The following is a 12534-nucleotide window of genomic DNA, read 5'->3' as shown; positions in this document are numbered from 1 at the left end:
CCCCGGCCCAGCCTGCTACCTGCCCTGCCGTGCCTGCCACAGCCAGGTAGCCGCTGTACTTGCAGAGGAAGATCTTCTGGATGCCCAGCCGGGGGTCATCACTGTAGGGGTCAAAGGAGCCCACCTGGAGAAGGGGAGGGGCCCTGTGAGCGGCCATGGGGGCTGGACCCAGCTGGCCTCTGCCCTTCCTGGGTCCCAGGCTCCTGGCCTCACCTTGCGGAGTGGGGGCCACTCGTCCTCGCCCTGGGCACTGAGGTTCTCGCTGGGGTCCGTGTCAGTGAGGAACACGTGCACCGTGCTGAGTTTGTAGAGCAGCCGCAAGCAGACACCCGCGGCATCCCAGAACCGCACCGTGCCGTCCTCGTGCCTGTGGGCAGAGCCCGCCTGCCGGGCGTGAGAGGGATGCCGGCCGGGGCGCCCAGGGGCTGGCTTGTCCACCTCGGGGCTCTGCTCCCACCCCACATATCCTACTGGGAAGAGAAAGGGTAGCATCAAAGTCCCCTACCCTGTGAGCAGCAGGTCCCTCTGGGGTGGGGTTGGGGTCAGGCTGGTGCCACCATCAATTGGCCACTCCTAGAAAAAGAGACCAAGAAGTCCGTGGGAGAGTTTGACTTGGGGTGGGGCTGGGGCTGGGGCCAGGGCCGGACCTACCATGGTGGAGAAGTGTGCGTTCTGCCGGCTGCCGGCGGCGATGATCCGCTCCCACAGCTTCAGGGGGATGTTGGAGACGTGGTGAGAGCAGGTGATGGCGGAACAGTGCAGGGAAGCCAGGTAGGGCAGCTGGACCGGTGGCCAGCCTGCTGTCTGCAGGTCAATCACCACCAGCTCCTCCTCAGCCAGCACCACCAGGGCATAGGGGTCATCAAAGGCTGGGGTACAGGGCAAGGATCAGGGGCTGGGGCCAGGAGGACGCAGCCCAGCCCTGTGGAATCAGAAGCTCCAGGGTTGGAGCCAGGGCATCTGCAGATCCAGAAAGCCCTGTTCTCGGCTGCTTGAGCAAAGCCTTTCCACCTCCAGGAGGGCAGCAGCTGTGGGCAGCAGCCCTGGCTGTGTGTGCAAAGCTGCTGAGAGCTCCCTGGCACAGGGCTCCTGGGGGGATACACCTCGCTGGAAGGCAGGGTCCCAACCAGGATAGGCACCCCAGAGGCATGGAGCTGAGCCTGCCAACCCTCTTCCCTGGTTCCTCCTCCATGTGGCCTGCTCTCCCTGCTCAGATGTGCCTGTCAAGCCTCTCCCCACAGGCAGCGGCAAGCGTGGTCTTCAGCACACCAGTTGCTAGGGGTGGCATTTGCCTTACTGCACACAATCACCTCACCTCACTCAGGCCTGGCCCCAGCTAGTGCTCAATAAACGTGCGCTGGACGATTAAACCATTTGTCTTTTTTTTTCTTTTCTTTTCTTGAGACAGGGTCTCACACTCTGTCATCCAGGCTGGAGTACAGGGGTGTGATCTCGGCTCAGTGCAACCTCCACCTCCCGGTTCAAACGATCCTCCTGCCTCAGGCTCCCAAGTAGCTGGGATTACAGGTGTGAGCCACGATACCCAGCTAACTTTTGTATTTTTGGTAGAGACGGGGTTTCGCCACGTTGCTCAGGCTGGTGTTGAACTCCTGGGCTCAAGTGATCTGCCCACCTCGGCCTCCCAAAATACTGGGATTACAGGCATAAGCCACCGTGCCCAGTCTTTTTTTTCTTTTTGAGATGGAGTCTTGCTCTGTCACCCAGGCTGGAGTGTAGTGGTGCGATCTCAGCTTACTGCAACCTCCGCCTCCCGGGTTCAAGCGATTCTCCTGCCTTAGCTTCCCGAGTAGCTGGGATTACAGGCGCTCACCACCATGCCTGGCTAATTTTTGTTTTTCTTTTTTCTTTTTTTTTTTTTGAGAAGGAGTTTCGCTCTTGTTGCCCAGGCTGGAGTGCAGTGGCATGATCTCGGCTCACCACAACCTCTGCCTCCCGGGTTCAAGAGATTCTACTGCCTCGGCCTCTCGGGTAGCTGGGATTACAGGCACGTGCCACCAATGCCTGGCTAATTTTTTATTTTTAGTAGAGACAGGGTTTCACCATGTTGGCCAGGCTGGTCTCAAACCCCTAACCTCAGGTGATCTGCCATCCTTGGCCTCCCAAAGTGCTAGGATTACAGCTGAGCCACTGCCCCTGGCTGATGCTGCCTCTTTGAGGCGCTTGTCTTCCCTGCTTCTCTGGGGTGTGCTGCCCGCTGGCTGCTCCCAGGTGTTCTTCGCCAGATCCCCACCAAACTCCATGCCTCCAAGGCTTGAGGGTGCCCGGGCTCAGCTTTCCCATGGCTTCTCTTCTGTCTTCCTTACCACCTGGGCGGCCTCATCAGGGCCCCTGGTTTCACATCTCTTTTTTTCTTTAAACCTCAAAATCATTGAGCAGCCTTCACACATCTCTGCGTGGGTAACTCCTGATGGACACCTTCCTGATCTCTCCTCTGAACTCCGGACCCATAAGCCCCAGTTGTCTACTCAGCATCTCCCTTATGGGTCTGGAGATCAGAGGAGAGATTAAGTCCTCAGACTTGATTCCCACCCAGCTGAGCTTGCTGCACCCTCTTGCCACTACGTTCTCCAGGATTCCTGGTGCTCCCAGCAAACCCTCACGTCATCCTTGACTGATCTCTCCTCCCCTCACTTACCTCTCCCTGGACAAGGGGCCAAGAAATTACAGCCCAAGGGCCAAACCTGGCCTCCTGCCTATTCCTGTCAATACAGCTGTCCTGGAACACAGATACGCCCCTTGTGTTGTCTGTGGCTACATGTGCTCTGCAATGGCATTAGGCTGAGTAGCTGTGGTGAAGAAAGCCACTCAGCCCTTTCTAGCAACAGTCTGTGAGCCCTGACCTGGCCCCTCAGTCAATGCTAAATGTTAGAAAAGACAGTGTAACCCCAGCCACCTCCTGCCAGCCCCATGGCCTACACCGCAGCCCAAGCCGAGGTCCCCTCTCCCTCGACTCTCACTGGCCTCCCGTCTTTGCTCCACTCCGTGTTCCCCCCATGGCAGCCAGACAGATCCTTTTGGAGCAGAGGCTAGACCATGGCACCCCTGCCCAGGGCCCTCATCTCCCTCAAATCCCAAGTCCTTACCGTGCCTCCACGGCTCTATACGATCTGGCACTGGCCACATCTGGACCAGCACGGGGGCCATTCTGCCCTCTCTTCGCTCCTACCTCACTGAAGCAAGCCAAGATCCCCCCAGCTCAGTCTGCACCCCAGGTCCCCACAGGGCAAGCCCTCCCTCAGACTGTTCCTGTGTCTGCGCAAATATGTCCCCTTATCAGGGAGGCCTTGCCAACCCTTGTCTAAACCAGCACTGCTGTCTTCTGCCTGGCTTTTTTCTTATCTCTGACGTTATCTGGCAACCTGCTCACTCTGTCCACATACTCAGATCTAAGTTCCCTGGGAACAGGGGCCTCATCTGTTTCTAGAACAGGGCCTGGCATATAGCAGTTGCTCATTAAACAGGAAAGCCTACCAGGGACAGCTGGGTCACAACCAGGCACGGCAGAACCATTACGTGAGAGCCTCAGGGTGCCCACATATCATCTGAGGGAAGCACCGCTCATCAGGCACCCATCTCCTGGCCTGCGGGACTGTGGGGAGCTGGGGACACAGAGGGACAACTGCAGGAAGGTGGCCTGTCCTAGAAAGCCCCAGCAGTCTCGAATTTGTAGCTCAGCAAGTTTCTTCCCTCCTTTCCTGACCTTTCCGCTGGGAATCAGGTAACTCAGCCCGGGGAGTGTGGCCACCCCGCTCTGTGCCAACATGGCCCAAATGTTGTGGCAACAGCAGAGCTGGGCCCTGCTCTCAGCATCCAGGGTGTGAGGAGGGAAGAGAGGCTGAGAAAGAAAGAAAAGCAGGTTTGGGGTTCCCCTGAACAGGGTAGAGGCCATGAGTACACAGACCAGGTGTCCTGAACAGCCCCGCCCCCTCACCTTTCGGCCTCAGGCCCTTTCAGGCCAGCGTCATTAGGAGAGGGCCCTCCCTCCTGGAAGGCCTCCTCTCCAGGTTTCAACATCAGCCCTTTCTGGTCTTGCCTGTCACACTATTTACGAGGCTGACTCAGGGCTCTGCTGGTCCTGCTGGAGCTCCAGGAGGCTGCACAGCCACCTTCTGCCCTGCCCAGAAGGCGGGCTTTGCCATCTCTAAGCCAGGACCCTCTTGCCTCAGCGGGGTGGGTGTTAAATCCAACAGTACAGATCAGCCCCCTGTGGGCTAAGTCCCATGACAGTCTGGAAAGGGCAGAGAGCCCGGGGCAGGCAGGAGGTGTGGCTGGGCTGGGTCTCTAGCTGGGGAGGGTGGCAGGGAGGCAGAGAAAGGAGCTGTAGGCCTTAGTGACACTTCACCTTGGGGTGCAGTGAGGCTAAGGGACTCAGGACAGTGGTAGGCTTAGGAACACCTGTGCAGAGCCCTTTTTTTTTTAGACACGGTCTGGCTATGTCACCCAGGCTGAGTGCAGTGGCATGATCCTGGCTCCCTGCAACCTCCACCCCCCGGGCTCAAGTGATCCTCCCACCTCAGCCTCCTGAGTAGCTGGGACTACAGGTATGTGCCATGACACCTGGCTAATTTTTTTATTTTTTGTAGAGACAAGGGTCTCCCTACATTGTCCAGGCTGGACTTGAACTCCTGGCTCAAGCGATCCTCCCACCTTGGCCTCCCACAGCATTGGGGTTACAGGCAGGAGCCACTGCACCTGGCCCTGTCTTTACTGATGGCCCCGCCCCACACCTCCCACACCTAACCCTGGGCACCCACTCCCGAAGCTCTCCTACCAGCTGCAGGGTCTGCCTCTGTGAGGACAGTGAAGTCGATGACACGGGAGGTGAAGTCGAAGGCCGTCTGCTGGCCATCGTGGATCACTGAGATGCAGTGGCGGTCCCCGTAGCTGGCCCGTGGCATGCCGCCCTGGAAGATGGTGAAGGGCAACCTGGCAGGCACAGAGGAGCAGCAGTGAGCAGGGGGCTCCCGGCACGGCCTCGACAGCCACAGGCCGGCAATCAAAGTGACCATTCAGTCAAGGTCCCCAGGAGCAGGGGGGACTGGACCCCATCTCCTTCCAACTGCTACAGCCCAGGAGAACTTGGGGGTAAGGTGAGGGCATCTGGGCTGGGGGCTCTGAGTCTCAGCAGTCACTCCTGCCTCAAGCTGGGTGCCCCCCCCGCCAATTCTGTTTGAACATCACCCAGAGTGATTTTGTCTGAAGAAACAGGGCTGCCACTAAAGGAGTTTGAGACCTGCTGCTCAGCACCGTCTCTCTGGGAAGGTGGAAGAAAGGAGCAAGAATGAACTTGGCAGGAATTGGGCCGCTGAGAGACGTGAATAGCATCTACCCTGTCTCCCCTCCCTGGTGTCCAAGACCCCAACACGGGACCTGAGAGTGTTCACTGGCACCATCTTCCCAGGCAGTGGCCTAAGTGACCTTTCCAGCCCTCCAGCAAGGCTCTGGAGAGGAAAGAGGACCAGCACGGATACCTACCCTTGCCTAGTGGTCAGCCAGAGGATTTTGGTAATCGCTTTGCAAGGAAAGGGACCTGAAAGGAAAGGAATTGGCTTGAACGGATCCTCCAACTCTCAGACAAGTGTCAGTCCCCACAGGCACAGATCCCTCAAGCTCATGCCCACATCCACATGGGAGACCTGTGCTTGGGACTCTTGCTCTGAGAAGTTCCCCAAGAAACTGGGTGAGGGGAACCCTGCTGTGTGGCTTTGGGCAAAGCCTTTACCCTCTCTGGCCCCGGAGTTTGCTTCAGAATTGAGCATCCTGCACCTGAATCCAGGAGGCACTGGGGGGTGGGCCCTGCCCGGCGGGTGAAACACTGACCGTAAGGCACGAGGCTGCGGAGGGGCTCTGGTTGCTGGGCGTCGCTGGACACGGGCCACTGGCAGTAGGTGCCATCAGAGTGACAGCTGACAAGCAGGCGGCCATCCCGCTGCCACCAGATGTTCTCCAGTTGCTATGGAGGAGGAGGAGAGGGACAGAGGGCAGCACGCTGGACCGACGTGGCGTTCCCATCGCCTGCACCCCATGCCTCTGCACAGAGCATGTATGTGCCACGTGGGGCCCTGGGAGAGCAACATGACCCCTGCCATGTCCTGGGCACTGCCTACCTGGCTGCTGAGGAAGTGGTAGAGCACACGGCTGCCCTGTAGGTCCCAGATGACAACAAGGCCTCGGCTGTAGCCGATAAGGATCTGGTTGGGGTCTCGAGGGTGCTCCTGCAGTGCCTCCACCATCTCGAACACACGCCGGTGACGGGCCTCCTCTGGCAACCTGGGCGAGGGGAGTGCCGTGAGCCTCCGATGCCATCCGCCAGGGGGAATGGCCCCCAGCATGGCACAGCCATGGGGCTCCCTACGCAGAGGTGGCTGCTCCACGTGCCAGCATAGAAATATGGCTAGGGGCTGGGCGCGGTGGATGGCCGAGTGTAGTGGCTCATGCCTGTAATCCCAGCACTTTGGGAGCCCAAGGTGGGCAGGTCACTTGAGGTCAGGAGTTCGAGACCAGCCTGGCTAACATGGCAAAACCCTGTCTCTACTAAAAATACAAAACACTAGCCGGGCGTGGTGGCGCATGCCTGTAATCCCAGCTACTCGGGAGGCGGAGGCAGGAGAATTGCTTGAACCCAGGAGGCGGAGGTCGCAGTAAGCTGAGATTGCGCCACTGCACTCCAGCCTGGGTGACAGAGCAAGACTCCATTTCCAAAAAAAAGAAAGATGGCTAGGACATGTCACCAAGGGGAGAGGAGCAGCATGTAGAACAAGACAGAGATATGGACACAACCTCCAGTGATGTAAACATAGGCAGTACAATTATAAGGCATGGCAAGGCAGTTGACTTCTGGAAAAGTCAACGCGGGGGCAAGAGGGAGCCTTGACTAGGAAGAGTGCGTAAGGCCTCCGGAGGGCATCAAAGTTCTATTTCTATGCCTGGGGGGGTGGCTGCAAGGATGCTCCACAAGAATCTGTTAAACTGTACATTCATAGTCAGCGCATTTTTACAAAAGGGAGTGTTTAATAATAAAGAAGTTTTTTAGCCCCATAAAACGAAACTCTGTATGAGTTGGCCTGGCCCTGGAGCCTGGACCCCTGCCCTGTCTCCAGGCCTGGAATACTGCCGTGAGGGCTGGAGGTGTTGCAGCCAACAAAAAAAAACCACAAGGCAGCAGGCACAGGACCAACAGCCAACAGCAAGGATGTGGGAAGTGGACCCCGCCTGGACCCAAGCCACACTAAACCCAGGCTCTCCACATTATCTGTATCTGGCACATCTACTGCTAGCACTGACCTCACTGACATTAGAATTTGAATCGAGAGTGAGAGTTGAGGGGACTTTAATTTTTAATTTTTTTTTTGAGATGGAGTCTCGCTCTGTTGCCCAGGCTGGAGTGCAGTGGTGTGACCTCGGCTCACTGCAACCTCTGCCTCCCGAGTTCAAGCGATTCTCTCGGCTCAGCCTCCCGAGTATCTGGGATTACAGGTACCTACGACCACGCCAGGCTAATTTTTTGTATTTTTAGTAGAGACGGGGTAGAGACGGGGTTTCGCCAGGCTGGTCTCGAACTCCTGACCTCAGGTGATCCACCCGCCTCCGCCTCCCGAAGTGCTGGGATCACAGGCGTGAGCCACTGCGCCTGGCCTAATTTTTAATTTTTTTAGAGACGGGATCCCATTCTGTTACCCAGGCTGGAGGGTGGTGACCTGATCATGGCTCACTGCAGCCTCCAACTCCTGGACTCAGGTGATCCTCCCACCTCCCAAGTAGCTGAGACCACAGGCATGTGCCGCCTTGCCCAACTAATTTTTATTTTTTGTGGGGAGAGACAGGGTCTTGCTATGTTGCCCAGGCTGATCTTAAATTCCTGGCCTCAAGCAATCCTCCCACCTCAGCCTCCCAAAGTGTGAGCAACTGTGCCCATCTAGATACTCTTAATAAATGCAAATAATGTCCTTACACAGATGCAAATTGTTAGACAATTAGAGGGCTTCCAACTTTTTGCCATTAAAACAGCCCTACAATGATCACTTTTTTTTTTTTTTTTTTGAGACGGAGTCTCGCTCTGTCGCCCAGGCTGGAGTGCAGTGGCGCAATCTCGGCTCACTGCAAGCTCCGCCTCCCAGGTTCACGCCATTCTCCTGCTTCAGCCTCTCCGAGTAGCTGGGACTACAGGCGCCCGCCACCACGCCCGGCTAATTTTTTTGTATTTTTAGTAGAGACGGGGTTTCACTGTGGTCTCGATCTCTTGACCTCGTGATCCGCCCGCCTCAGCCTCCCAAAGTGCTGGGATTACAAGCGTGAGCCACCACGCCCGGCTACAATGATCATTCTTATCCTATATCTTTTTTTTTTTTTTTTTTGAGGCGGAGTCTCTCTCTGTCGCCCAGGCTGGAGTACAGTGGCGCAATCTCGGCTCACTGCAAGCTCCGCCTCCCGGGTTCATGCCATTCCCCTGCCTCAGCCTCTCCGAGTAGCTGGGACTACAGGCGCCCGTCACCACGCCCGGCTAATTTTTTGTATTTTTAGTAGAGACAGGGTTTCACCGTGGTCTCGATCTCCTGACCTCGTGATCCGCCTGCCTCGGCCTCCCAAAGTGCTGGGATTATAAGCGTGAGCCACCACGCCCGGCCTCTTATCCTATATCTTTAGGACAGAGACTTCTCAGAGACAGAGTTGTGAGACTAAAGGGTTGGTCGTTTTGAAAACTTAGATAAGTGTCATCAAGTGGACGAGAATTTAAACTGCCAAAAGAGGCCGGGTGCAGTGGCTCACACCTGTAATCCCAGCACTTTGGGAGGCGGAGGTGGGTGGATCACCTGAGGTCAGGAGTTCGACAACAGCCTGGCCAACATGGTGAAACCCCGTCTCTACTAAAAATACAAAAATAAGCCAGGCGTGATGGCGTGCACCTGTAATCCCAGCTACTCGGAAGGCTGAGGCAGGAGAATCACGTGAACCCGGGAAGCAGAGGTTGCAGTGAGCTGAGATCTCACCACTGCACTTCGGCCTGGGACAGAGTAAGACTCTCTCTCAAAAAAAAGTTTGTTTTTTATTTTTTTAAATAAATAAATAAACAAAGTGGGCCAGGCACTGTGGCTCATGTCTGTAATCCCAGCACTTTGGGAGGCCGAAGCAGGTCGATCACCTGAGGTCGGGAATTCGAGACTAGTCTGACCAACATGGAAAAACCCTGTCTCTACTAAAAATGCAAAATTAGCCAGGTGTGGTAGCGCATGCCTGTAATCCCAGCTACTCGGGAGGCTGAGGCAGGAGAATAGCTTGAACCCAGGAAGCAGAGGTTGCAGTGAGCCAAGATCGTGCCATTGCACTCCAGCCTGGGCAACAAGAGTGAAACTCCAACTCAAAAATAAAATAAAATATAATATAAAATAAATAAGCTGGCAGGAGGGGCTCTCAGGGCACTTGGGCATCCCCGCCAACTAGACTCCCGCCAGCTAACTACAGGGTAAGGCTGGGCACTGGTGTGGCCACCTGCTGGGGCGCAGGTCCTATGCCGTTCTGCCCACAGGCTGTGTCCCAGTGTGGTCCTGTCATCCTGCAAAGTGTTCTGCTCTGACCTTGGGCATACTGCCCCAGCCCTACCCTGCTGAACGGGAAAGGCAGAGGTCTGCACTTAGAGGGACACAGCCCCAAGTGGGAATCCTCCCAGCCCAGTAATGCCCTGCCCTGGGCAGACGGGCCCTGCTTCATCACCACCCAGGGCTGGAGAGCTGGGCTGGCCAGCTGCAGGAGTGTGTCCCAGGCCCAGTCCAAAGCCTTGCAGGGCCAGGGGCCCAGCACCCTGGCCTCCTCCTGCCCCTTAGAACCACAGATCATTCCACTGTGACCGACCTGGCCCCAACATGATCCTGTCAGATGCTACCTCCTCTCTTTTTTTGGGCCCCATCCCCTTCTCCACACCCAGACCTGATCCTACTCCCTCTCTATTGTTGTATCATCAACAAGGAGCAAAGCTTCTGAGATGATCTCAACAGACCCACACGCCTGTGGCGGTCAAGGCTTTTTAGCCACGGAGCCTGCGAGCAAATGGAACCTCAGCAAAGTGCCCACAGCACAGGGTGGCACCAGGAGCTGCCCCAGTGATGCAGGGAGGTCAGGGCCCGACTTCCCCGCTGCGGAGCCCCTGGGGTTTTGAAACCCGTGGCAAATGCAAAGGACACTGGACAGTTGGTGACATTACACAGTCATTTGGGGCCTTTAGACGAGGGACCCTCAAAGCCCCCTTTTTAGTGCTATGATGCTAACCTATGATAGGCCAATAGGTTCTCGGTAGGTGACAGGTAGGAAGCCAAGAGCCTCCCCTGCTAGCCCCATGGAATTCCCAGCAGAGAAATGACAGCTCCTGAGAGAGTCCTGGGACCAAGGGGAGAAGCCACGCCTAACTTGAGGGGATGGGGTTAACAGCAGCCAGGCTCTGGGCTCACCGCTGCAGCACCGCGTCCGAGCTGATGGTCCGGTCCTCCAGCACGCGAAAAGCTGGCAGCTGCACCACAAACACGTTGCCACTCTCAGTGCCCAGGTAGAGCAGTTCGCAGGAGGAATGTGGCAGGACCACGGTGATCTGCGTGGCACTGGGGGCAGCCCTGTGAGAAGAACAGCTGCCCGTGAGCCGACCACTGCCCAGCAGGGGAGACGCCATGGATGGGGTCCCCTGACTCCTCGGAAAACAAGCCCATAAGGCCCTTTAATGGGGTTCATAACATTTCAGGCCAGGACAAACATTGGTCACTTTCTGCCAAGACAGGAGAGATGGCAGAGAGCCTGGGCTAGGAGACAGGAAAGATGCCAGGGACCCTCCAGCATAACACAGGGTGCGGATGGAGGAGGCGGGGTGCAGATGGAGGAGGCGGGGTACGGATGGAAGAGGCGGGGGCAGATGGAGGGGGGGTGCAGATGGAGGAGGCGGGGTACGGATGGAGGGGGGGTGCAGATGGAGGGGGGGTGCAGATGGAGGAGGCGGGGTACGGACGGAGGAGGCGGGGTACGGATGGAAGAGGCAGGCTGCAGCCCCGCCCACTCCACTCGGAGCACCTGAGTGTGGCGATGCATCGGGCCAAATGCATGCCAGGCACTGCCAGGGGCACAACAGGCCCCACAAAGGGTGAGTCCACTCCAGAGCTAAGGGCAAGGGTCAGGCTGGACTGGGAGTGGAAGGGGTTGGGGATTGAGCCCTTACCCTGGGGGCCCACGCAGTGTGAAGTTCTCATCCTCCTGCAGCTCCGATGCCCCACCCTTCACCTTCAGGCTCCAAAGGTGTAGGCTGTTGTCATCCAGCAGGGTGACCAGCTGGCACTGGCGAGGGCACAGGGACGGGAGCATGTGGTCTTGCTACCCAGGCAAGGCCTTTACACGCTGGGGCCACCCAGCCCCAGTTGTTGCAAAGACCCCCTGGCCACTCCCAGGGTGGCCCATGAGCCCCCAGCTGTGGAAAGGGAGGGGGTCCCAGGTCTTTCCATCAGCAGCAAACCCAGGGCCACCAAATGCCAGCCTCTCCACACCAGCCCTGCTGGAAGCAGTGAGGGCAAGGAGGGCATGGAAGGGCAAGGAGGGCATAGAAGTGGCTTCCTGTCCCACCCCAGGTCCCTCACCTGGCCGGGCAGGAGGTGGATCTGCGTCACCGCGTTGTTCTCCCGGTGCAGCCCCATGAACTCCACGCCCGGGGCTCCGTAGCTAGGAGTAGGCTCAGGAAAGCTCTGGAAGGTCGGACACCATCCCCTGACACCATCCCCCGCCTGCCTCGAGTGCCAGGCCCTCGGGGCCCACATGCAATGAGTGCAAACACAGAGAGGAGCTGCCCTCCCCCGAGGCAGTAGGACCCATGCATGGAGCCTAGGGTGGGGAGGAGACACAGCAGCCCTGGCCCTGGGGCACCAGGCCAGTGACCTGACCCCTGGGAGATTTTTCCGTCAGGCTGGTGGGAGCAACTCCATAGAAAGGTGAAGCCCCGGCCGGGTGTGGTGGCTCACACCTGTAATTCCAGCGCTTTGGGAGGCTGAGGCGGGTGGATCACAAGGTCAAGAGATAGAGACCATCCTGGCCAACATGGTGAAACCCTGTCTCTACTAAAAATACAAAAATTAGCTGGGCGTGGTGGCGCGCGTCTGCAGTCCCAGCTACTCGGGAGCCTGAGGCAGGAGAATCATTTAAACCCGGGAGTCAGAGGTTTCGGTGAGCCGAGATCGCGCCACTACACTCTAGCCTGGCGACAGAGCGAGACTCCCTCTCAAAAACAAAAAACAACAACAAAAAAAAAGGTGAAGCCCTACCCTGGCAACTGTCGGGCTGCCACCCTGATCCTGAGCTGCAACAGACATGTTGGCTGTCGCTTGGTAGCACCTGTGAAAAAACACATGGCATCCCAGGGGCCTATCCCCAACAGCCTTGGCCCATGAGTCTTGGCACCAGGGATTGGTAACCAGAGTCTGGCTGTGGCCTGGCAAAGATTAACCAGCCGAGGGAAGGCTGAGCCCGCAGCAAGGCCCTGGCCCCCTGTGTACA

The 12534-nt window shown here is 57.4% G+C and overlaps 1 protein-coding gene across 6 annotated transcripts in view; it reads right to left on the bottom strand.

The window, feature by feature from the left end:
* The window catches only part of LLGL2 (LLGL scribble cell polarity complex component 2), a 49923-nt gene that overhangs the window by 5884 nt on the left and 31505 nt on the right, over nucleotides 1-12534 (bottom strand). For 4 of the 6 annotated variants that reach the window (XM_030828359.1, XM_030828360.1, XM_030828358.1 and 1 more), the window contains exons 3-13: nucleotides 11625-11706; nucleotides 11213-11328; nucleotides 10461-10619; nucleotides 6129-6291; nucleotides 5842-5974; nucleotides 5497-5551; nucleotides 4793-4947; nucleotides 652-869; nucleotides 506-573; nucleotides 214-367; nucleotides 20-124 (exon numbers count right to left, since the gene is read on the bottom strand). In XM_030828359.1, coding sequence (XP_030684219.1) covers nucleotides 20-124; nucleotides 214-367; nucleotides 506-573; nucleotides 652-869; nucleotides 4793-4947; nucleotides 5497-5551; nucleotides 5842-5974; nucleotides 6129-6291; nucleotides 10461-10619; nucleotides 11213-11328; nucleotides 11625-11706 — 1408 coding nt within the window. Of the gene's footprint in view, nucleotides 1-19; nucleotides 125-213; nucleotides 368-505; nucleotides 574-651; nucleotides 870-4566; nucleotides 4948-5496; nucleotides 5552-5841; nucleotides 5975-6128; nucleotides 6292-10460; nucleotides 10620-11212; nucleotides 11329-11624; nucleotides 11707-12534 lie in introns of those variants that run through there. The other 2 variants (XM_030828361.1, XM_030828362.1) reach the window with 2 other exon arrangements.

The sequence above is a fragment of the Nomascus leucogenys genome, chromosome 14 (genome assembly GCF_006542625.1).
Source record: "Nomascus leucogenys isolate Asia chromosome 14, Asia_NLE_v1, whole genome shotgun sequence".
NCBI lineage: Eukaryota > Metazoa > Chordata > Mammalia > Primates > Hylobatidae > Nomascus > Nomascus leucogenys.
Note: the sequence above shows the minus strand (reverse complement) of the source record. Positions and strands in the feature narration are given on the sequence as shown.